The sequence below is a fragment of the Hibiscus syriacus genome, unplaced genomic scaffold (genome assembly GCF_006381635.1).
Source record: "Hibiscus syriacus cultivar Baekdansim isolate YM2019G1 unplaced genomic scaffold, ASM638163v2 tig00110198_pilon, whole genome shotgun sequence".
NCBI classification, from domain to species: domain Eukaryota; kingdom Viridiplantae; phylum Streptophyta; class Magnoliopsida; order Malvales; family Malvaceae; genus Hibiscus; species Hibiscus syriacus.
The window spans coordinates 1805718-1830168 of NW_024062623.1; the positions used below are offsets into that span (position 1 = coordinate 1805718).

At 30.5% G+C, this 24451-nt stretch overlaps 1 protein-coding gene across 2 annotated transcripts; it reads left to right on the plus strand.

Annotated features, from left to right (window-relative positions):
- The first annotated feature begins 6543 nt into the window (after positions 1 to 6543).
- On the plus strand, positions 6544 to 7567 carry LOC120218364. Of its 2 annotated transcripts, XM_039215320.1 has the most exons (3): positions 6544 to 6723; positions 6775 to 6983; positions 7089 to 7567. In XM_039215320.1, the coding sequence occupies exons 1-3, from the start codon at positions 6553 to 6555 to the stop codon at positions 7423 to 7425; spliced, it is 717 nt and encodes a 238-aa protein (XP_039071251.1). In that variant the 5' UTR covers positions 6544 to 6552; the 3' UTR covers positions 7426 to 7567. The 2 variants fall into 2 exon arrangements, with proteins under 2 accessions (XP_039071251.1, XP_039071250.1); XM_039215319.1 differs by having other exon boundaries at positions 6775 to 7567.
- The last annotated feature ends 16884 nt before the right edge of the window (positions 7568 to 24451 follow it).

Below are 24451 nucleotides of genomic sequence, written 5' to 3' on the forward strand. Positions count from 1 at the left end.
TTATTCGATAAATACTAGGATTTAAATTGTTATCATTTAAAAACAATTTTAAATAAATAGTAATTATAAATTCAATTTTAACCTAACTCTAGCCAACTTATATACGTGTGTGTGGAGAAAAAGTGAGCTCAAGTGGTTCAACCGAAGAAACAGTCCCAGCTACCTACTTTCTGGTTCAACCAAAGAAACAGTTTTCTTAATATAATGTCATTTATAGATTTCAATCAACGGGGGACGTAGCTTAAGTGGTAGAGCTCTCGCTTTGCCAGCAAAAAAACTAGCTTTGATCCCCCGCACCTCTTTTTAATCTTCTTTTCATTTTGTCTAAACATGTTTTCTGTATCCTTATTTTGCCTTACAGATAGTAAGTAATAAATCTAAAACAATGGTGCTGAGCTTTTGTAATTTTGTCAGAGCCCTTTGTATAATCTAAACAATCCTCCTCCATGCAACACTGTTAATGGTTTCTCTTTCCAGCTTCGATTTTCTTCTCAGCCATTTTCAGGAATATTTATCAGGAAACGACCAGGATTAACAAATCAACATGAACACAAGAAATAAACCACATAGACTCTCGCATTGAGCAAAATTTGAAAGATGGATGTTGGTCAGTGCTCGCAGGATTTGCATGGATAAGGAACATTTGCATGAATTGCTTATTTGAACTTGTGGATTTTTTAAGTAGAAATGTACATAATTATCCGAGCAGGGATCGAAAGCCGGGACCTGTTTCACAGAAATCATAATACCCGAAACATTATATTCACAGAAATGAAAGTTTAAGAGGAATTGCACAAGGGAGCGTGGTTGTCATAGGCATATATAATACCAGAAAGCAGTATCATTGGCTTTATCCACAAATTCCAAGCAAACTCTGGATCATAACTTAAGTTTTGGATAATCACAGTTCCATTGTATATTCATCAGGCACAGAAATCCACTGCTCCTTTCATAGTTGTTTCAAGATCAATACAAGCATTATTAGTACCTTTTACTTCAGTTTTAGATACCTTTTATGCACATAATAAATTAACATTTTGGTTACAGTTCAAAGGGTATTAAGTGATTTTTGTTTGTACACAATTATAGATCAGTTAGTGAGAGGAATATTCATCTGGGGTTTCTGCTTGTAATTGATAATATCAGGGGTCATTCCCCATGCTGCAAATGAGCTTAAGTTCATCCAAAACTCCACTGAATAATTCATAAAACTTTGAGAATTTGAGTTGGCTGACTGAATTAATGCGATTTTCCTCTTCCACGTCATCATTTATGGGTGTTTGATTTCTCTAGTATTATACTTACGGATAGGGGTGATTAATTTCATCGAATCGGGTTAATTTTTTTTGAATTATTTAAGTTGACGAGATCAATTTTATAATTAAAACTTTTTAAATAAAGTCAAATTTATAAAATTTGATTAGAGTCGAATTGTTCGAATTTTTGTTTAAATTTATCTTTAAATTTTTATAACGTTATTGTACTATTTAATTCCAATTTAAATGATTTTCTATAATTATATAAGATATGCATATATCATGTAGAGTTGAGAGACTTGACTCGAACTTGAGAACTAATCCACTAATTCATTTGAGTTATTCGAGTTCTATTTTACAATTCGACTCAAATTAAAAATATTTATGAGTCAAATCGAGTTTATAGAATTAAAAGTCAAGTACTTTAACATTGAATAGAGTCCAATTTTTTTTTAAATCGAGTCAAATTTTACTAATAAAATGATTGAGACCAGCAATATGTTTGTGTGTTAGCTTTTAGGGAGCATTGCAAAAGTATGTAAGGCCTGTCCCAGGTCATAGGGGTAGTTCTGCGGTGCGGCGCCTAAAAAACGGCTAATATACGGCGTGACCGGTAAAATAAGTGACCGGTTAAAATTTAGACCGGTTATGTTATATTATTTAACCGAAAATATTATAAAGTACAATAACATACTAGGTAGCGCTTATATAATGTAATAGGTAGGTTTATATTTACCTATTTTATAAGTAAACCGGTATATTTATACTGATAGCATTGCAAATTTACCTATTACATTATAATATGTTGAAAGTGTCCATACTTTTTATAAAAAGGATCGATAATTTTTTTAAAGTTATGTAATTTATGTTCAATTTTTTTAATAGTGTTCATGTTTTTCACCTACAATATTAATTTAATAATTTCATTTGCACAAAAAATTATTTGATTGTTTTGATATTTTATAAAATAATATTTAGAATTTAAATTTAACAATATTAACCAAAGATAATAATAAATGTAATATATTTTTATTATTTTAATTTAATAATAATATATCGTAACGTAAAAAATAAATCATTAGACGCCTATAATTACTAAATTAATATCTTAAAACTCACTCAAAAGATAACCTTAAATTAATGTTTTCCACAATGAAAAAAGTATGGACACTTTTATAAAAGGATAGACACTTTACAACTACCTATTACATTATATAAACGATACCTATTACATTATATAAGTGCTACCTATTACATCATATTTTTACCTATTATATTGAAAGTGTCCATACTTTTATAAAAAGGATCGACGCTTTTTTTAAAGTTAAGTAATTTATGTTTCAATTTTTTTTAATAGTGTTTTATGTTTTCCACCTACAATATTAATTTAATAATTCATTTACAAAAATTATTTGATTGTTTTGATATTTTATAAAATAATATTTAGAATTTAAATTTAACAATATTAACCAAAGATAATAATAAATATGTAATATATGTTTATTGTTTTTAATTTAATAATAATATATCGTAATGTAAAAAATAAATCATTAGACGCCTATAATTACTAAATTAATATCTTAAAACTCACTCAAAAGATAACCTTAAATTAATGTTTTCTACAGTGAAAAAAGTATGGACATTTTATAAAAAGGATAGATACTTTACAATACCTATTACATTATATAAACGATACCTATTACATTATATAAGCGCTACCTATTACATCTATTTTTACCTATTATATTGAAAGTGTCCATACTTTTTATAAAAAAGGATCGACACTTTTTTTTAAAGTTATGTAATTTATGTTTTAATTTTTTTTAATAGTGTTTTATGTTTTCCACCTACAATATTAATTTAATAATTTCATTTACACAAAAATTATTGATTGTTTTGATATTTTATAAAATAATATTTAGAATTTAAATTTAACAATATTAACCAAAGATAATAATAATATGTAATATATGTTTATTGTTTTTAATTTAATAATAATATATATCGTAACGTAAAAAATAATCATTAGACGCCTATAATTACTAAATTAATATCTTAAAACTCACTCAAAAGATAACCTTAAATTAATGTTTTCCACAATGAAAAAAGTATGGACACTTTTATAAAAAGGATAGACACTTACAACTACCTATTACATTATATAAACGATACCTATTACATTATATAAGCGCTACCTATTACATCATATTTTACCTATTATATTGAAAGTGTCCATACTTTTTATAAAATGATCGACACTTTTTTTAAAGTTATGTAATTTATGTTTTAATTTTTTTAATAGTGTTTTATGTTTCCACCTACAATATTAATTTAATAATTTCATTTACACAAAAAATTATTTGATTGTTTTGATATTTTATAAAATAATATTTAGAATTTAAATTTAACAATATTAACCAAAGATAATAATAAATATGTAATATATGTTTATTGTTTTTAATTTAATAATAATATATCGTAACGTAAAAAATAAATCATTAGACGCCTATAATTACTAAATTAATATCTTAAACTCACTCAAAAGATAACCTTAAATTAATGTTTTCCACAATGAAAAAAGTATGGACACTTTTATAAAAAGGATAGACACTTTACAACTACCTATTACATATAAACGATACCTATTACATTATATAAGCGCTACCTATTACATCATATTTTTACCTATTATATTGAAAGTGTCCATACTTTTTATAAAAAGGATCGACACTTTTTTTTAAAGTTATGTAATTTATGTTTCAATTTTTTTTAATAGTGTTTTATGTTTTCCACCTACAATATTAATTTAATAATTTCATTTACACAAAAAATTATTTGATTGTTTTGATTTTATAAAAATATTTAGAATTTAAATTTAACAATATTAACCAAAGATAATAATAAATATGTATATATGTTTATTGTTTTTAATTTAATAATAATATATATCGTAACGTAAAAAATAAATCATTAGACGCCTATAATTACTAAATTAATATCTTAAAACTCACTCAAAAGATAACCTTAAATTAATGTTTTCCACAATGAAAAAAGTATGGACACTTTTATAAAAAGGATAGACACTTTACAACTACCTATTACATTATATAAGCGATACCTATTACATTATATAAGCGCTACCTATTACATCATATTTTTACCTATTATATTGAAAGTGTCCATACTTTTTATAAAAAGGATCGACACTTTTTTTTAAAGTTATGTAATTTATGTTTCAATTTTTTTTAATAGTGTTTTATGTTTTCCACCTACAATATTAATTTAATAATTTCATTTACACAAAAAATTATTTGATTGTTTGATATTTTATAAAATAATATTTAGAATTTAAATTTAACAATATTAACCAAAGATAATAATAAATATGTAATATATATTTATTGTTTTTAATATAATAATATATATCGTAACGTAAAAAATAAATCATTAGACGCATAATTAAATTAATATCTTAAAACTCACTCAAAAGATAACCTTAAATTAATGTTTTCCACAATAAAAAAGTATGGACACTTTTATAAAAAGGATAGATACTTTACAACTACCTATTACATTATATAAACGATACCTATTACATTATATAAGCGCTACCTATTATATCATATTTTACCTATTATATTGAAAGTGTCCATACTTTTATAAAAAGAATCGATACTTTTTTTAAAGTTATGTAATTTATGTTTCAATTTTTTTAATAGTATTTCATGTTTTCCATCTACAATATTAATTAATAATTTCATTTACACAAAAAATTATTTGATTATTTGATATTTATAAAATATTATTTAGAATTTAAATTTAACAATATTAACCAAAGATAATAATAAATATGTTTTCCACAGTGAAATAAGTATGGACCTTTTAAAAATGATATATACTTTTTTTAAAGTTATGTAATTTATGTTTCAAATTTTTAATAGTGTTTCATGTTTTCCACCTACAATATTAATTTAATAATTTCATTTACACAAAAAATTATTTGATTTTTTGATATTTTATAAAATATTATTTAGAATTTAAATTTAACAATATAACCAAAGATAATAATAAATATGTTTTCCACAGTGAAATAAGTATAAACACTTTTATAAAAATGATATATACTTTTTTTTAAAGTTATGTAATTTATGTTTCAATTTTTTTTAATAGTGTTTCATGTTTTCCACCTACAATATTAATTTAATAATTTCATTTACACACAAAATTATTTGATTGTTTTGATATTTTATAAAATATTATTTAGAATTTAAATTTAACAATATTAACCAAAGATAATAATAAATATATTTTCACAGTGAAATAAGTATGGACACTTTTATAAAAAGGATAGATACTTTACAATATAACAAGTAAAAATATGACAAAACCAGATTCATTATGATAAAACCGGTAAAATTTACTTGATATGTTAAAAGTATGGACACTTTTATAAAAAAGATAGATATTTACCGATAACCAAAGTTTACCGGTTACCAAATTTTTTAATAGTTTTTCATATTTTCTACCTAAAGCATTATTAGTTGTCAACATAATAGGTACCGCTAAACCGAATTTATTAAATACATTTTAATGTATCCGGTACTGTCGTATATTAGCCGTGTATTAACCCGCCTTTCCTGAGACAATCCCAGGTCATAGCATTCAAGTTATCTGCCCACAAAGTCTACAGTCTACACCTCTAGAACTCCAGTGTGGTTCTGTAGTATGGCAGCTTAATATACTATTAAGAAAAAAATATTATTAGAAATATTATTATTTTTTAATATTTTCGGTAAAACGTTATTTAAAATATTATTTTTACCGAAAATGTTAATTTCATTATTTAAAAACTGGTACGAAAAAATGACATTTTAGGTAGCGTCTAATATTAACATTTCCGGTAAAAAAATAATGTTTTAGGTAATGCTTTATCGGAAATGTTAAAAAATAATAATATTTATGGTAGCACATCCGTATATTAAAGTTGTTGCACCTGATAGATCCAAAACTCCATGAATCAGTTAATTTGTAGTTTGTAAGCACATGTTTGTTACTTACAATACTATAATTCAGAAAGGAGGAAAATAATTTACAAATTCAATCTTAAAAAACATAAAGCAATTTCCTTGGCTTCCACATCTTGTTGTATAGCTGAATCTTGTTCACACCATTGTTCTACTGCCCCAGCTGTCTCTCTTTGGTTCTTTTTCTTTCTCATTCTCAGCTCTTCTTTTATATTTTAAAGCCCTTCAATCTGCTTCGTAATCATATAGAGCTACCGATTGTGAAGTGAAAGATGGCAATGGGGATATCAAGCTCGCCTGTTACGGATTTTGATTTCAGCAGTGCTCCATCATCTCCTGTGTGGACTTCTCCTTGTACGCCAAGACGATTGGGCGATTGTTTCATCAGTGCCCCGTCGAGTCCCACGCAGTTGTTCAATCAATATGATGGGGAGAGCAGCATGAGAAGCAATCGTTTGGCGATTCCTTTCGATTGGGAAGAGAAACCAGGTACACCAAAGTCACCAAGAACAACGACGAGAAACCATGGTGATGATGAAGGAGATGGTTTCACTTTTGATTTCAGTGTTGACTTGGAGAAAACATCTCGGCCAGCTGAAGAACTCTTCGATGGTGGTAAAATCAAGCCATTGAAGCCTCCACCTCGGTTAAAGGTCGATGATTTTAACCAGAAAAGCCCGCGTTTCTTGTCGCCGAAATCGCCATTTTCTCAAGGCAAAAAACTCATCCGTGAAGCTTTTTCACCCAGAAAACAAAAGGTTGATCTTGACCGAGACCCTTTCGCAACTGCCATAGAAACCAGTCGAAACAATCGAGAGCATGGAAGAGGTAGAGAAAAGGTTCAAGATTTCACATTAAGGAATTCAAGCCGTCGAGCTACAAGATCGCTTTCTCCTTACAGAGTCTCCGAGTATCGATGGGAAGAAGAAGAGAGAAAAAAGAAACATGAACCCACAACTTCCTCAAAAGGGTCTTCCAGAAAATGGAGATTAAGAGATTTGCTGTTGTTTCGAAACGCTTCCGAGGGACGTGCAAGTGATAAGGATCCATTAAGGAAGTATTCAGCGAGTTTTTTCAAGAAACCTGAAGAGAACAAGAATTCAGGTGCATGTAGAAGAAAAGTGTCGGTTCATGAGCTACATTAAACAACGAAAATAGCAGTATCTGAGAACATGAAGAAGAAGAAAACTTTCTTTCCATACAAACAGGGTATTCTGGGAAGACTAGTAGCGTTCAATCCCCTTTCCAACGAATTCGGAAAATAATCTGTCAATCATCTCAAAATTAAGTCATTTCATATTTTTTTGCTGTAAAGATTATCCGTTTTGTTGTTCCCGTAAAGGTGCAGAATTCATACGAGGAATTAGATTGTTCATGTTAGTTTAAAACTGTGCTGGTATTCATCACTAGTGCGAAATTATTTATGTATTGATATTTCTGTTTAATTTTAAAAATGTATCTGTGTCTATATTTATGAAGATTATGAAAGATTACCTGACACTATGAAAAAAATAATATAATTCTTGAAATATAATATTTTCAGAGATTTTTAGAGATATCAATCATCTTTTTATCATTGAGATAGGTTGGTTCGTATTATTTTAAGATTCCTTCTAAAAATATAATTCTTGAAATATAATGTTATCTTATACATTGTTTAAATATATTAAATATTAAAACATATTTAAATTATATATATATAACTCTATTTAATTATTAAACTAATATATTAAAATAAAATTATTTAATAAATTTACCTTAATTTATCAGCTATATAGTCAGAAAATGTACAACAAATTGACTAATACGAAGAAAACTATCATTTCAATGATAAGTTTGTCCAAAATAACATAAATTGTCGAATACATAAGAAATAAGTAACACTAAAATTTTCGGAATCTATTATTTGGTTTTCATATACAATATTTTCCTTAATTTTCAAAATGTACTATTTAAAGGATATAAAACAATTACTATATTTTATATTACATTAGAAAATTATATTAGAGATTACAAGTCTATTCCGTGTATAATTCTCGTATCTTTCTTTATTTGGTATAAGACGCTTAACCGTCCCTGAATGACGACCATTAGTCCCAAGTCCCAACTACCAATAAGTTATTATTAAATTTTTTTTAAATAATTACAAGATAATATATATTTATAATTTTTTCAATCGTTAATAAAACGTCTTATATACATAACTGTTTAAACTTAAAATTTCAATAAAAATAACACTCGTCATCCATCGTGACTTAGATGACAATGAAAATGTCAAGTTCCAGAAGTGGGAAATCATTGCATCGACGGTAGACAGATGTCTTAATGCTAACCCACTGACCAAAATTAATATATCAATCGGAAAGAAGAAATAAAATAGGCAGAAAATTAGCCATGAGTTCCTCGCTTAATAAAAGGTGGCAATGTACAATCGATGTGTCGATCCGATACAACATAGAGGACACGCGATGCATGTTGATGATGAGGAGATGATGCATGCAATATGAAAGCATTAAGCAAGCTTCACTTCAATCAGATTCGTGTCGGCAAGGGTTGTTGATTTAGGTAGTTTACATAAATACGAGCAGCACCGGCATCTATTTTTGGAATTTGACTTCTGCCCAATATCACTGCATTCATGCCTAGAGGACCCGAACCCCTGGCATGTGTCACGCGAACGATTGATAGCCAACAAAAATATATCTGAATGAATGCCTTTCTATGAAATTGAAAACAAGTATCCCCTTATTAGCAGTCGTATTAGAGATCAGTGTTCGATTGAGTCGAGTAAAACAAATTTAAGTTATTCAAGTCAGTGAATCTTATTTTATAATTCCAAATTGAAAATTTTAAATCGAGTAAGTTTATAAAATTTCAACTCGAAGTCAATCTGAGTTGAGTTTTTTCAAGTCAAGTCAAATAAAAAAAATCAATTTTTTAAGTCGAGGAGAATTTTTTACAGAATAAATGATTTATCATAGTTATTGATAGTCCTTCAAATTTAGATAGAGAATAACAGCAAATTAAAAAACAGTCATTGAATGATATTAAAATTGTTTGTCTAAGAAGATAAAAGAAAAAACGAGTGAGTTCAATTCTTTTTTTCAATCTTGATCAACAAATATTATAATGGCTCTTGGAGTTACAATAAGCGTAATATTATTATGATTATCTGTAGATTAGCAAGTTAAGTAGATATGATAAGTTGACAATAAATTTGATTATGTTAGATTATGTGCATCTTTCAAAGGTCATTTTAATGAGTCATGGCTTATCGAGAGATGTTGGACATTTGAGGTCCTTCTTTTAGAGACGTACTCTTCACGTCTTTAGAGTTCTCAAGGCATAGAAAGGGTGGAGATTTAGAGATATTTCTTGATTGAGGAAGGATTTTTCGGAATAGGGGTGTTTATTGTTCGATTTTAATAGAATTATTTAGTCAAATTGAAGTTTAGTTTAGTTAATCGGTTGGGGTAATTAGATATTAGATCAATTAACAGTTAATTTTTTAAAATTTTTAATTTTTTTATTAATTCGATTAGAAATTGTTTAATTAATCAAAAAATTAAATATTTAATATTAACTAAATATTTCGGATAATTAGATGTTAAGCAAACACAACATATCAGTTATGATGGAACGCGAACGTTTAGATCAGTTTTTGAGGAGAGTAACTAAAACCACACCCTCCGAAACTGCTTGAGCATTTGTGCAGAAGAATGAGAGATGTTCAATTGTTTCTTCTGCCCCCCGTACAAAAGTGGTGAAGTTCCGCCTTATCTTTGTTAAGCCATACCGATCTTCAACTTTCCAATAGGCCAAAGACAGGTTTCAAAACCATTGACCACACACACACACAAATGAAATTATTCAAAACCCGTAAGCCATAATATCAAACCTAAGATTGTTTTTCTGCTCAAAGTCTATAAATCGTTGTAATCTACAAAGGTCCAAATGTTGACAAGGTCTTGAAAGGATTTAGTTGAGAGTTTGACAGAGAATGAGAAGAGAGCATTTCAATTATGTGCAAGGTTTTCTTTTATTTTTGAGTTGTTATGTATCTTAAATCGACTTTGGATCATTAACAACGTTGTTAATTGGAAAAGTGAAATTTTAACAACTGTAGACGGTTCATTTTTTCTTATTTGGGTGGAGAGCTGTAATTAGTGATTACCCTAAAGAAAAAAAGAGAAAAACAGTGGTGAATTAAGGAAGATGATGAATAGTGATAAACTCAGGGAGAGAGCTCGACTAACTTCTTAATCTTGCATGAGAGTTTATATATTGATCTTTTAGGGTCAAACTTGGAGTTATAACAGAATAAATAAATATAACATGTTTATCGTTAGATTTAACTTTGAAAGATTTAGTGGACTTGTCAGTAAAAACATCAAAAGATTATAAAGAACTTGAAACTATAGATCTCTGAAAACTACAGTCATCGGAAGAGTGATCATAGAATTGTGCACTCTCACAAGTCTCTAATAAGATACAGCAACTCTTAAAAGGGGTTGAGGCCTTGTAAAGGATGAATGGGCTCGAATGATGTGGAGCTTCAAAGGTTTTAATATTCTATGTGGGTCTGTCTCCCTCTTAATAGGGAAGGAACTCGTATTCTTTCCCAAGTCTTTCTGGACTGGACTCCCTCTTCCGGCTAATTTTGCTTATCCATGTATCATGTGGGTTCTACTAATAAGACCTGGTACAATTTAACTCCAATTGGGTTCTTCTAAATACTAATAGACCCGACAAGAAGCTAAGTAGTTTAAATTTTTAACCTCTCTAATTACGTTGAAAAAAATATAAATTAGGTTCTACTTTTTTCTTTTTATAAATTATATATATTAAATCATGTAATCGACTTTGATCAATAATTTTAAAATTTTAATCATTTTTTTATCATGTGATACATTCAAGTTTTGTCGCATGACATTTGTATTATTTTAAGTATTATTTTATAAAAGATCATTAAATTTTTTAAAAATTATAACAAAATATTTTATAAATTATAAAATATTTACGACATAAACCCTAAATCTTACCATAAACCATAAATAATTAAACCCTAAATCATACAACACTAAAATCATAAACCTTAAATTCTAAACTTTAAATCTCAAGATACTAACCGCTAAACCTTAAAACCTAGACCCTAGACCCTAGACCCTAACATCTTAAACACTACACCATAAAACTTACACTCTAAAATCATGAACCCTAAACTCTATATCTTAGGCCCTAAAACCCTAATCAACGACCCTAAAAATATAAACCATAAGACTCTAACCCTAAAACCTTGAACCCTTAAATTTCAAATCATAAACCCTAAAACCATTCCCCTTCTATTGTCTCGATTGAGCCTCGACTCGATAAAGTATAAAGAGGTTTTTAATGAGGTTCTATTTACCTTTCAAAAAACTAAAAACACTAAGCCATAAAATCTAAAACACTAAATCTTAAACCTTAGACCCTAAATATTAAAATATGAACATTAAAACCTTAAACCCTAAAACATAAACCATAAACCATAAAACTTTAAATCCTAAATTATAAACCCTAAACCTCAAACTTGAATAACTCAAATTTTTTAATAGTTAGTGGATTGATTTTTCGAATTCCAGTCGAGTTCTTCAATTATGCATGATATATGTATATCACATATGCAAAAATATGAAGAAATATATATGTATGTCGTATATTATTATAAAAAAATATTTAAATTGGAAGCAAATAGTATCATAATATTATAAGAATTTATAATAAATTTAAACATAAAATCAAACAACTCGACTCGAATTTCATAAACTCGACTTAACTAAAAAATAAAGTTTAAGTTATAAAATAAGACTTTTCAACTCAAATAACTTAAATTTTTTTAACTTGACTCGACTTGACTCAATTAAATAGTCACTCTTAAATACAATAACATATATTAAACCAAACGATTTATGATTTTAATATTTTGTCCATATTTCTACATCCTTGAAAGATGTAAATGTGAATTTACCCATAACAATCCTGGCTGGATATGTACATATTTTAAAATTTAAAATTTTAATTAATTAATTATTTTATTTATATTATTCATTTTAATTAATTACATAACTAAATCGATCAAAACTATAATTTATATTTCTTTTTAATGAAATAGTAAGTATACAAGCATTTGTAGGTATATGCAGTTTTGCAAGTATGATGGCTTTGATATCAATCAGTCGTATCAATGTACAACTTAAAGGCTGCTTAAACACCCTCTCATTCTTCACGGCTTTTCACCCGTATAAACGCCCTTAGTGATGGCATTTCATTCTCCAGTCCACCTCAAATGTCTTCTCGATGGAGCTATATTTCTGCAAGTCCAAATGACAGCGAAAGCAGAGGGTGCCCCATGGATTCATAATTGTGGGGTTATTATTACTAGCAGTGTCCCTAACGTGGACTGCTCAAACATTTATTTTGTCAAGCATATTGATGGAAATGAAAGGACTGTAATTATCATGTTCACATCATCATTATGAATGAAAACCAAAATTGACTGCAATCAAAACACTGTGTTTATCATCATGTAAGGTGCCCCATCAATTACGGGACAACATGTTCGGAACTCGCGTGCAGGCATAGTGACTTAAGTTTTCATTGTCACTGTCCTTCCTCTGCAGGATGTATAAGAAAGATAATCTAATATAAAGTTGAGAAAATATGTAATTAAAAATATTAATTTTATTTTAATATTTTGGTGAAGTATAACTTAAATATTAATTTCGTTATTTAAAATAATAATTTTTAATGTTTTCGGATGCAACCAAAAATATTATGCCTCTCTGTACATTGGGATGTTTAAGGTAAGATAACATAATATAAAGTTAAAGAAATATGCAACTAAAAATATTAATTTTATTTTAACATTTTTGGTGGAACTCAATCTAAAATATTAATTTCGTTACGTAAAATATTAATCTTTTTGATGTTTCTGATTATAACCGGAAATGGTATTTCCCCATAACATTTCCGGTTACATCCGAAAACATTAAAAAATTAATATATTAGGTAACGAAATTAACATTTTAAGTAATATTCTACCAAAAATATTAAAAAAATATTAATATTTTCGATTACACTTTTCCTTAGTCTTATATTAAACCTCCGTACAACGTAACTATCCTTTGCAGTGAAGCTTTACTTAACATGAATAAACAAATTAGAAGGGAACAGAAATCACTATGTTAATTGGTGGCCTAATGACTTAGATGATTAATAAATATATAAAGGAATCAATTATTTTATTCATTCAAAATACTATAAAAATATATCAAAACTTAAACTAATAACCTTATGCATCAACTAAAACAGAAATACTGTCAAAATCTATCTTAATATTCGTCTAAATAGTCATTTTTATTTTTAATACTTTAATTTTTAATTTTTAATTTTTAATTAAAAATTCGACCAACTCTTATTAATTTGAATCTACTATTATTTATTAAACATATTTTTAATTGAAAATATAATAATATTTTTATATTTTAAGTTATCTGAAACTTATATAGACACAATGGCAATATAATTTTTCATATCATTTAAGTTATAAGACAAGACAAGTATATTCAAATTTTTTTATAACCAAATTATTTTAAAGTTGTTCATATTTATGATTTAATGCTATCCTATCTATTTAGGGATATAAACATGTCAAACATAATATATAGTCACTTTAATATGTAATTCACATTTTAATCAAATAATATAGGCATAGAAGCATGCTTTCACAACGGAAGTGTTTGAAACGTTCCATTTAGCTCAAGCATCATATGGTAACACTATCAACCTATCATATATTGTACATAATGTATACATGTAATATATGGACACAATGACAAATTAAGCATATTCATATAGTCAAGTATATTATAAAAAATCATAATTTATTTCGAAATTATAAAAATATTTTTTAAATTATAGTTTTAATCAAATATAGTATAAATAATAAAATTCTAAGTAATTTGGTTCATAATTTTATTTTATTTTTTAAAATTTTTTTATTTGTTTTAAGTATATTTTTGATCAAATTTAAATAAATATGATCCTCAATCACTTTTCTTTGATAAATCTGGGGTAAATACAAGGTAGTATTTGTTCAAATACTTTTAATCATTAAACAATGAACGCTCATACTTTTGACATTTCAGTGCTCAAACCCGAAACCTCAAATGATAACAATAAATCTCTTAACCATTGAGGTCGCTTGATTCGTGCATCCTCAATTATTTTAGAATTCATGTGCAACTTCAATTTCTTTTTTGACCAAAGTATTCCCTAATTTTCATGTCATATTTTGATTTTACCATTTCATAGTTAAGTGTACCTTAAAAAGAGGAAAAAAAACTTTTTTCATTTTTAAATTAAATATTATAGATTACAAATAAATATTTATATTACCAGATATATGATTTTTAAAATCAATTTTATTAACTAAGTTACATAATAAATCATGGTTAATCGTATGCAATTTACAAAATTAATTTACTATATTTTAAATATTTCGACTAAATTAATGTATGATTCTATAATTATTTATAAGTTTATTTTCAAAGATAAATATTTTTATAAAATATATACTTTAATTATTATATTTATTTATAATTTTCAATTTTTTAAATTTAAATATTACAATATATTAATGATTGCTTGTTCATTTATAAATTTGAGTTCCATTTTTCAAATTTTGAATTGAATCTAGCTTAGGTTCGGACCGAATTAGTTTTAGATTCGAATAAAATTTGTAAACTCTAATTTTTTCAGACTCGAAAGCTTTTGAGCTCAAATTTTGTAAATTCAAATTTCTTTTCATTTAACTCAAACTCAAATTAACATAGACTTTGGACAGTTGCCCGATTTGCTAGCTCTAATGGTGGGGGTTAGCAACAATCCCTGCATAGACATGAACAGAAAATGATGGATCCAGCTTCAGAAAGTTGCATCATTTTTCCCATTTCAGGAGTGCACGAATTAACTGCATTTCAGTCCGGCGAAATGATTCGGCGATTTGACTAAAATGACATATATTTAATGAATATTTATCTTTTTAGTACATTTTAATATATATTTCTCAAAGTAGCACCCTTTCGGTTGAGCTGGCGAAAGGCGCGTCCCCGGGGACGCGCTTTACCTGTGTTTTCGCTGAGTTGGATGCCACATGTGGAAGGCGCATCCCCGGGGACGCGCCTTTCGCCAGCTCGACTGCCACGTATTTGTTTAATAATAAATATTTTATTTTATTATTATAAAATTAGTAATATGTTATGTAAAGTGTTTCGATTATAATGTAAGAATTATCAAATGTATTTTGTTAATGTGTGTTAAAGGTGGAGTGAATTATCTACATTAATATGATAGAACAATATATGAAAACCACTTTTGATTTTATTGTAGTTATAGGAAAATGTATGAAATTATAATATAACCATATGATTATATTATTATTTTTGATTTTGATTATCGATCTATTAATTTTATCAGTTAATTATTTAAATGTTATCAATCTAGTCATCTCTTATCAATATTTTCGATCAATATTTAACGAAAATATTGATGCATAAGTTAATAAATTAGTATAATTACATATTTAATCTTCAAGACTTACATATTTTATGAAATTAGTCTTATAGAAAATTTAATTTAATAAATTTAATCCTCCAATCAGAACATAAAATGTGTCATCGTATACATAATTTTTTTAATAACTTTTAACTTGTTTAATTTAATATTTTTCTCTACTTAGAAGGTGGAATTATTATTATATTTTAAAAAAATTTATAACTAATAATATTAATCATTATATTAAATAAATATATTAAAATATTTATGTATTTAAAAGTTAAAAAAATTATTTTAGGTATACATACATTGACAAATTATATAATGCAATAACATTAAATTATTAGAAACAAAAACATTCATTTAAATACAATATTAATTACATAAGAGTTAACGGTTATATGATGATAATAGAGCTGGACATTTTTTTCTATTGTGCCCAATGTTTTTACAATCCCCACATCGTTTTTGTTCTGTTGACTTCTCTCGAATATCCATATCACAATGTATTCTAGTAGATTTTAGACGACCTGAGTCCCTCAGTAGCAATGGATCTGGTACAATTGTAAGCCAAGTTTGAATCTCATTTTGGTCTCTTTCGTTTCCTATGGGCGGAAACTCAAATTCATATACCTTGAATACTTGTGAAAGTTGGTATACGGGATCAACATAATTTTTGTAGTCCAAATGCGAATGTGAGCAAGCTGCAATGACATGAGAGCATATATATTTGAGTGCTTGAAAGAAACCACAATCGCACCACCTCTCTTGAAGATTAACTCTGAAAGAGTTAGCTCCAATCCCTTGCAGCGGACGTGGCATTTCGGTTACACGAAACAATTCACGGGTGCGAGAAAAATTTGTAACTAACATCCCATTTGATGCAGCCACTTTTTTCTGTAAATCAACTACTAGTCTTGGGTGGTAAATATGGCCGTTTTGCATCCAAGTAAGAGCTTGTCCACCGAGCTTTGCAAAGAGTTGACCCAAACGAAAAATAATCGTTTTAACCAACGCCGTGACTGGTAAATGACGCGCCCCCTTTAAGGTTGAATTTATTGCTTCAGCCAAGTTTGTTGTCATATGACCATAGCGATACCCCCTGTCATATGCATTTGTCCACATTTCTTTGCTGATGTCCATAATGTACTCGTACCCCTTCTTATTTTTGCCAAACAGCTCTTTTAGCATCGACTCAAACCTTTGAGGTAAGAGTTCGTAACATAAGCCGTTAGGAATATGTAATAATTAATATGAGGTATAAATAAGTAATAAGAAATTGATAGAAAAATTGAGAAAAAGTAACATACCCATCCGCACGACTAACTGACGTTCATCGTTCTTCTTGTATTTTCCGTAATAGTTTGCAGCAATATGACGGACACAATAACGATGTTGAACATGTGGAGGTATATACATTGTACCCAAAGAGTCCATTGCTGCTTTTATCCCGACTCCTCGGTCTGAAATAATGCATACTCGTTCCCTGGTGACAACATGTAAACGTAAATTTTTAAGGAAAAAAGCCCAAGACTCAGTGTCTTATCCTTGAACGAGGGCAAACGCAACAGGAATAATATTGTGGTTTCCATCTTGGACCACAGCCAATAATAAAACTTGCTTTGTATTTCCCATACAAGAAAGTACCATCAATTTGGACAACTGGTTTACAGTACTTGACTGCATTAATACACTGAGGGTAAGTCCAAAAGACACGGTAAAATTAGTAGCGATCGCGAACCATTCGATCATTCACGTAATGATGTTGAGTTTCGAACTCAATAATTGTCCCGGGATTAAGTCTTTGCACAACATGAAACCAATTGTGCAGCTCGTTGTAAGAGGAATCCCATTCGCCATGAAGTTTGCAAATGGCATTCTGTTTTGCCAACCACGCTTTTTTATATGAGACAGTGTACCCATATTGTGACTATATAGCAGAAATCAACACTGCAACAGCTATATGAGAGCTTTGCTTCAAAATGGGCATGATTGCTTGGCAAATAATGTTGGAGTCCAAGTTGGGATGATCCTGGTTTATACCTGTTGCACAACATGTATGAGGACCGTTGTATCTGGTTAGTTCCCATAAGTTGTTCTTCCTCTTCCTCTTTGATACACGGACCATCCATTGACATCCGTTGTCACGTTGGACGCAGTAGCATACATATTTCTCCGTGTTAGATCGATCAACTCGGGACTTAACTGAGTTACGAATATTGTAACTCTTTATTGCCATCATTGCTTCCTCCTTCAATGCGAACTCCATTCCAATATGTAAATTACCGTCATTGACTAATGATTGAAGTCCATAGTTGCCAACATCATGAAGATCTGGAAATTCAGGCTCATACATTTCATCATAATCAGCCTCATACATATGTGCAGGAAGTTCGGCTGGTGTTGTATTTATCGGAACGTCATCATCGTCATCATCAGAATGTACGTTAAACTGTGGTGAGTCAGGGTCAACGAATAATCCCGTTTCAACACCATCTGCACCTGGCTCCCGAAGAGGTTCTTCTGGTGGAGATGAGGGTTCCTCCGATAATCCAATGTTGAGGTCAAATAAGTTCCCACTTGCGTGCCATCCCCTTGAACTTGAGGCCATTGTATCATGTGGGATATGAATAGACTGCCGTCTCGTTGGCATTTCCATATGTAAGTCGAAAACATTGGCAGATGAATGTCTGCCCCTTGAAGTAGAAGAGATGTTGCCATATGGATTATTAGTGAAGCCACATGGGTTGAGATCATAAGCAGTTGCAGATGAATGCCTTCCTATTGAACTTGATGGCATGGTATCTGGCGTTGGATACGCCATTAATGATGTGAAATCATTACAGATCAGTTGTATCGGGCTATCAACTTGATCAGCTTGATATGCAATGCCAAAGTGAGATGAATATGAGAGACCACGAGTTGCACGAACCTCAATAAAAGTGGCATACATTTCAATAAGAGATTGTGAACTCCCCATATGAGCATCAATCATCATAGAAACATCATCATCATTTGAAAGTTGAAATGATGTATACGTGAGCGGAAAAAGTTCAGTAGGAAATCTGTACTGAAGTGAAGATAGTCTTCTCTGGCCTGTTACACGAATCCTTAACGAAATTTTTGTGATTAACTCCTCAGTTGTGATGTTTCTCTTCAAGGTTAAGGGGATATAATGATCTGACTCAAAAACAACCCCCTCTTCAGCTTCCTTAATTTCTCCATCATACAAAACAACAGCAGAAAGACGACTCATTTTCAGAGAATTTGAGAATTTAGAGTTTGGGAATTTGAAAGCTTGTGAACTGAAGTTTGTTTTGAAAGTTTATAATACGTTGCATATAATAGTGTCTATAATCGGAGTACTATTCACATGAAGGCGCGTTCCTGGGGACGCGCCTTCCATTATTTTGTCAGAGAATATATTATCATTGCCCTATTATGTCACTCATGTCCCTCGGGGACACTATTCATATCAGTACCTATTATTTCTCAGGGGACTTGAAGGCGCATTCCCGGGGGGGGGGGCCTTCCATTATTTTGTCAGATAATATGTTATCATTGCCCTATTATGTCACTCATGTCCCTCGGGGACACTATTCATATCAGTACCTATTATTTCTCAGGGGACTTGAAGGCGCGTTCCCGGGGGTGCGCCTTCCATTATTTTGTCAGATAATATGTTATCATTGCCCTATTATGTCACTCATGTCCCTCGGGGACACTATTTATATCAGTGCATATTATTTCTAAGGGGACTTGAAGGCGCGTTCCCGGGGGCGCGCCTTCCATTATTTTTTCAGAGAATATGTTATCATTACCCTATTATGTCACTCATGTCCCTCGGGGACACTATTCATATCAGTACCTATTATTTCTCAGGGGACTTGAAGGCGCATTCCCGGGGGCGCGCCTTCCATTATTTTTTCAGAGAATATGTTATCATTGCCCTATTATGTAACTCATGTCCCTCGGGGACACCATTCATATCAGTACCTATTATTTCTCAGGGGACTTGAATGCGCGTTCCCGGGGGCGCGCCTTCCATTATTTTGTCAGATAATATGTTATCATTGCCCTATTATGTCACTCATGTCCCTCGGGGACACTAGATGGATTGTGAAATCAGGTAAATTATAACCAAAATTTAACTTCTTTTAAAAGTTCAGCAAGTTAAGAATAAATTATACATATAGATTAATTTAAGTTCATAACTTAAATTAAAACGTTATGTGAAGTTTGAATAAATTAGATAAATGTTATGGATAATTAAATAATGTGAAGTGATAAGTTGATTGTGACATTGAAATTGTATGGAATGAGCATCGAGATGTTTTTACGAATAATTGTGAAGTGATAAGTTGATTTTAATGTATACATTTTAATATATATGTTAATGATAAAATCATATGTATGAATAAATTTAATTTCAATTTAAGTATTGTGAACTATAATTGGAATATAACTTTTAATTTCGAATACAATTGGAATATTAAGTTGAAATTTAATGTTAAATTTCGAATACTATAATTTATATTTAAATTTTAAATTTCGAATAATATTATTTTTATTTTTATTTTAAATTTAAATTTAAATTTCGAATAATATAATTTGTATTTTAAAAACATTTATCAAACATTTAATGTTAAATGTGAATAAAACATAACATTAAAAATATGTATGTAACAACCATGAAACATTTAAATAACATAACCAAATTACATAAAATTATGAAATATAACTATTTAAATAACATTAAAATACAACTGGATCACCGATGTCGTCTTCTCGAATGAGTTCCACATGCGGTGGTTGTCTATTTCGTGGAGGATTTCTTCGTGGAACTTGTTCTTCAGTCTCCTCATCTTCACTATCATCATCAGCATCATTTTCTTCATTTGATGTAGATGACGCTGAAGGGGCTGAAGGGCCTGTATAAAATAACGACCCTAGAGGAGTGCTAGTAACAATCCCACCGCTCCCCTGGAACTGTGAAAAGTGTGGAAACATTGGCATCGATGTCTGTGATCCAGATGGAGATTGAGGTGTCTGCGGAGAAGCACCACCAGCCAAATAAGATGCATATGAACCATATGCTGGATCATTAAACATAGTCGTATATGCACCTCCATATGGTATAAAACCCTGCGGGCTAGGCATGTAACCTGGCGGGCTAGGAATGTAACCCTGCGGGCTCGGAATGTAACCCTGCGGAGATGTCATATGAACTGGTGGGCTTGGCATATGAAATGGAGGGCTGGGCATGTTCCCTTGCGGCATCGACGGATAAGGATGTTGTGGTGGGACTGATGTAGAACCGGTAGCGCCTTCTCTCCGTCCACGCGTCGGGGGACGATGAGATTGAGATGGTTGACGTCTTTATCGGCGCCTAGGAATGTTAACCCATCGTGCTTCCGCCGAAAGTAGAAACGGCTTCCTATTTTCATTAAACCAGTCCATATAGTTATCTGTATCCATATGACCAGTTTCAGCGTAATATTGTCGAGGGGCCAACAGTGTATTTCGGTTCTCCCAAAGCGCAATCTAATCTCTGTGTCTCACCACCCAGTTAACATCTTTCTTTCCTCGTCTATCTATGTTATGCACGTCGTCTAAATTTCTAGGTGCTCTAGGAATATATTGCGTACAACCATACTGACGGAGCACACGATCAACTCGATGCCACTCAATAATAGCATAACATATAAGAGGTATAACCGATATTCATACCTCTAATGACCCACTAAGGTGGGGTGGGATGCAAGCTTTCACTTCATCGCTCGCATAAGGTATGCACTGAAACTGAAATATAAATATACAATTCAAATAAATAAAATATTCTAATTATATCTAGCATTTTAAATTAAAATATTAATAATTAAACAAATTTAAAAACATACCTCAGACCCAGCTTTCGTATCAATAAGTATACGAATTTCCTCTAACCCAGTAGGTATACTTTTATGGTCCTTTCTTTTCATCGACCACCTATGAAATATAATATAAACTAAATATCACCCTATTTAATTAAAAATATTTAAATCAAAATTTAGTTCGAAAATTAGCTCAACAATAAGGGGAATACGTATGGTTCATTCCCGATCGGGCATAAGAAAGGCATGCGGAACCACACCCATGATTGTAGAAGCATGAGACATCCACCGATAGCATTTTTCTTATAATTCGTCGCCCGACACATTTCTCGAAAGAGAAATGCCAAAACTGCAGCGTCCCAACTATATCTTCCAGCTTCATCAAAATCTATCAGATGCCGCAACCACATACAATGCACCTGGTTGCGAGATTTTTCGGTCATCAATATTCCTCCAATTATTCGTAGAATATATGCCCGAGCACATGCCTTTGCTTGATCCTCTGAAGCATTTTCATTTAAAACCTCAAAATTAGCTTTCAACTAAGATAAAGCTATTCTACCTCCATTAAACTCTGGCGGAGCAGCTCCAAGATAATCAATGAACATTGACAGCCAATCACCATCCATCATACCACACATCATATTTCCGTCGACGGGAAGCCCCAGATGCATAGAGACATCCTCCAATGTAATTGTGGCCTCTCCACATGGAAGGTGAAAGGTGTGTACCTTGGGCCTCCACCTCTCAATCAGTGCAGAAATTAGGACAGGTTCGAGTTTGCAACCGCCAATAATTGTTGCAATATACCCGAACCCGGCAGAAGCCAAATATGACAAAATACGATCTGGTGTCGGTATACATGAATTTTTAATAAAAGTCTCTAAAATACGATCAGTATCCTAAATAATATACATTATAAAAAATAAAAATTAATATAAATTCATAATAGCTTTAAAATAAAAATAAATTTAAATATTAACATCAATTATAAAAAATATTATCATATCGCTAAAATGTCTGGAGATATGATCAATATCCAATCGCAACAGCATTTCGTTTTCCATTATAACTGTAGACAAAACAATATAATTAGCACAAAAAAATAATAATTCTAAATAAATAATAATTATATATTTTTTAATAAAAAAAATATTTACATAAATATATTAATATAAATATAATAACTATTTTAAAAAATACTAACATAAAAATAAATTTCTTACCACTAATAACAAATTTAAAACTCAAATAGTTGGAGAATTTGAGTTATATAAGAGAGGAGAATATGATTTTGGTGTGAAGAATTAGGGAGGGTTGAGGGGATTTATATAGGGGAAGAGGAGGGATAGTTAGAGAAAATGGATGGGGGTATTTATGACATTTAATGGATGGGGGTATTTATGACATTTAATGGAAGGCGCGTCCCCGGGGATGCGCATTCCACATGTGGAAGTCGAGTCAGGAAAGGCGCGTCCCCGGGGATGCGCCTTCCACACGTGGCATCCAACTCAGCGAAAACACGGGTAAAGCGCGTCCTCGGGGACGCGCGTTTCGCCAGCTCAGTCGAAAGGGTACCACTTCGAAAAATATATATTAAACAATACTAAAAAAATAAATAATCGTTAAATATGTCTCAATTTGATCAAATTGCCAAATGATTCAAGGCTATAACTCAGTAGTTGACCTCCCCCTCTTCATCGTTATTATCATTGATATATAGGTAGACTTATAATTATATGAGTACGAAGTTGGCAACACCAAATGCACCGTCTGATAATCTAAAACAGAGACATTAATCCGTAACATGTATTCATAAACTATTATCCACCGACCTAATCATGTGTCTATCCCTTCCTCATCGAGTAAACATGGTCCCACGGCTTCGTTTTTCTTGTCCTTATTTGCGAACCCTGTAGCAGTAAAACAGCTGTGCTACACTCCTCACATGCTAAGCATACTGGTTTCTTAAATCTTAAAATTACAGGGATAACTATTACAACTATGTGCTGTTCGGTTCGATATTACGTGTTTAAGAAAAAGGTATAGCTTGTCTGGATGGAATTTTGATCGAAGTCTGTCCAAGGAGAAGAAAGGTTCAAACTTTAAAAAGTAGGAAAAAACCATTGTGGGGACATGAAAGCAATTGCCTTTTCCATTAAGAACAAATACGAAAAACAAGATGTTCTAAAACGGTCCATTTGTTGGTGGAATGTCACTTAGAGGCGACAAATTCCAAGATTTTCTCTCTCTCGAGGCATCTTTCTAAATTCCAGGGGAATCCAGGTCCACCGGCTGCAATCCTTCCATTGTGAAATTTGCTATTAGATTTTACTCATGGGTACCAATAAATTGTATTGCCAATTCACTATTCATCTCTATTAACTTGAACAGAGAATTATAGTTAATATAAAGACAATCATAATTTTTTGATAATTTGAAGCAGTCGTAGAGTAGCTGGTAACTGAAACCTGGAGGCATACGTATCACTCGAGTATTCTGTTGCACAGTATTGAATGGAAACCCCAAACCCAACCTTTGTCCTTACACTGAGACAGAGAAAAACAAGAAAAAGAAATGATCTTTTACTAGGACAAAATGCATTAAAACCAATGAACATTCGTTGCTATAATAAGCTCAAGGAAAACAAACTGTCGTTTATCATTCATTTCATTCCCAATATTGATCAAAGACACCACAGGTT

What these genes read in the sequence shown, in the direction of transcription:
- LOC120218364 (XM_039215319.1), top strand. Translation starts at nt 6,553, where the DNA reads ATGGCAATGGGGATATCAAGCTCGCCTGTTACGGATTTTGATTTCAGC. An exon ending in ATGATGGGGAGAGCAGCATG is followed by an intron (nt 6,724 to 6,774) that starts AGAAGCAATCGT and finishes AAACCAGGTACA; the next exon opens with CCAAAGTCACCAAGAACAAC.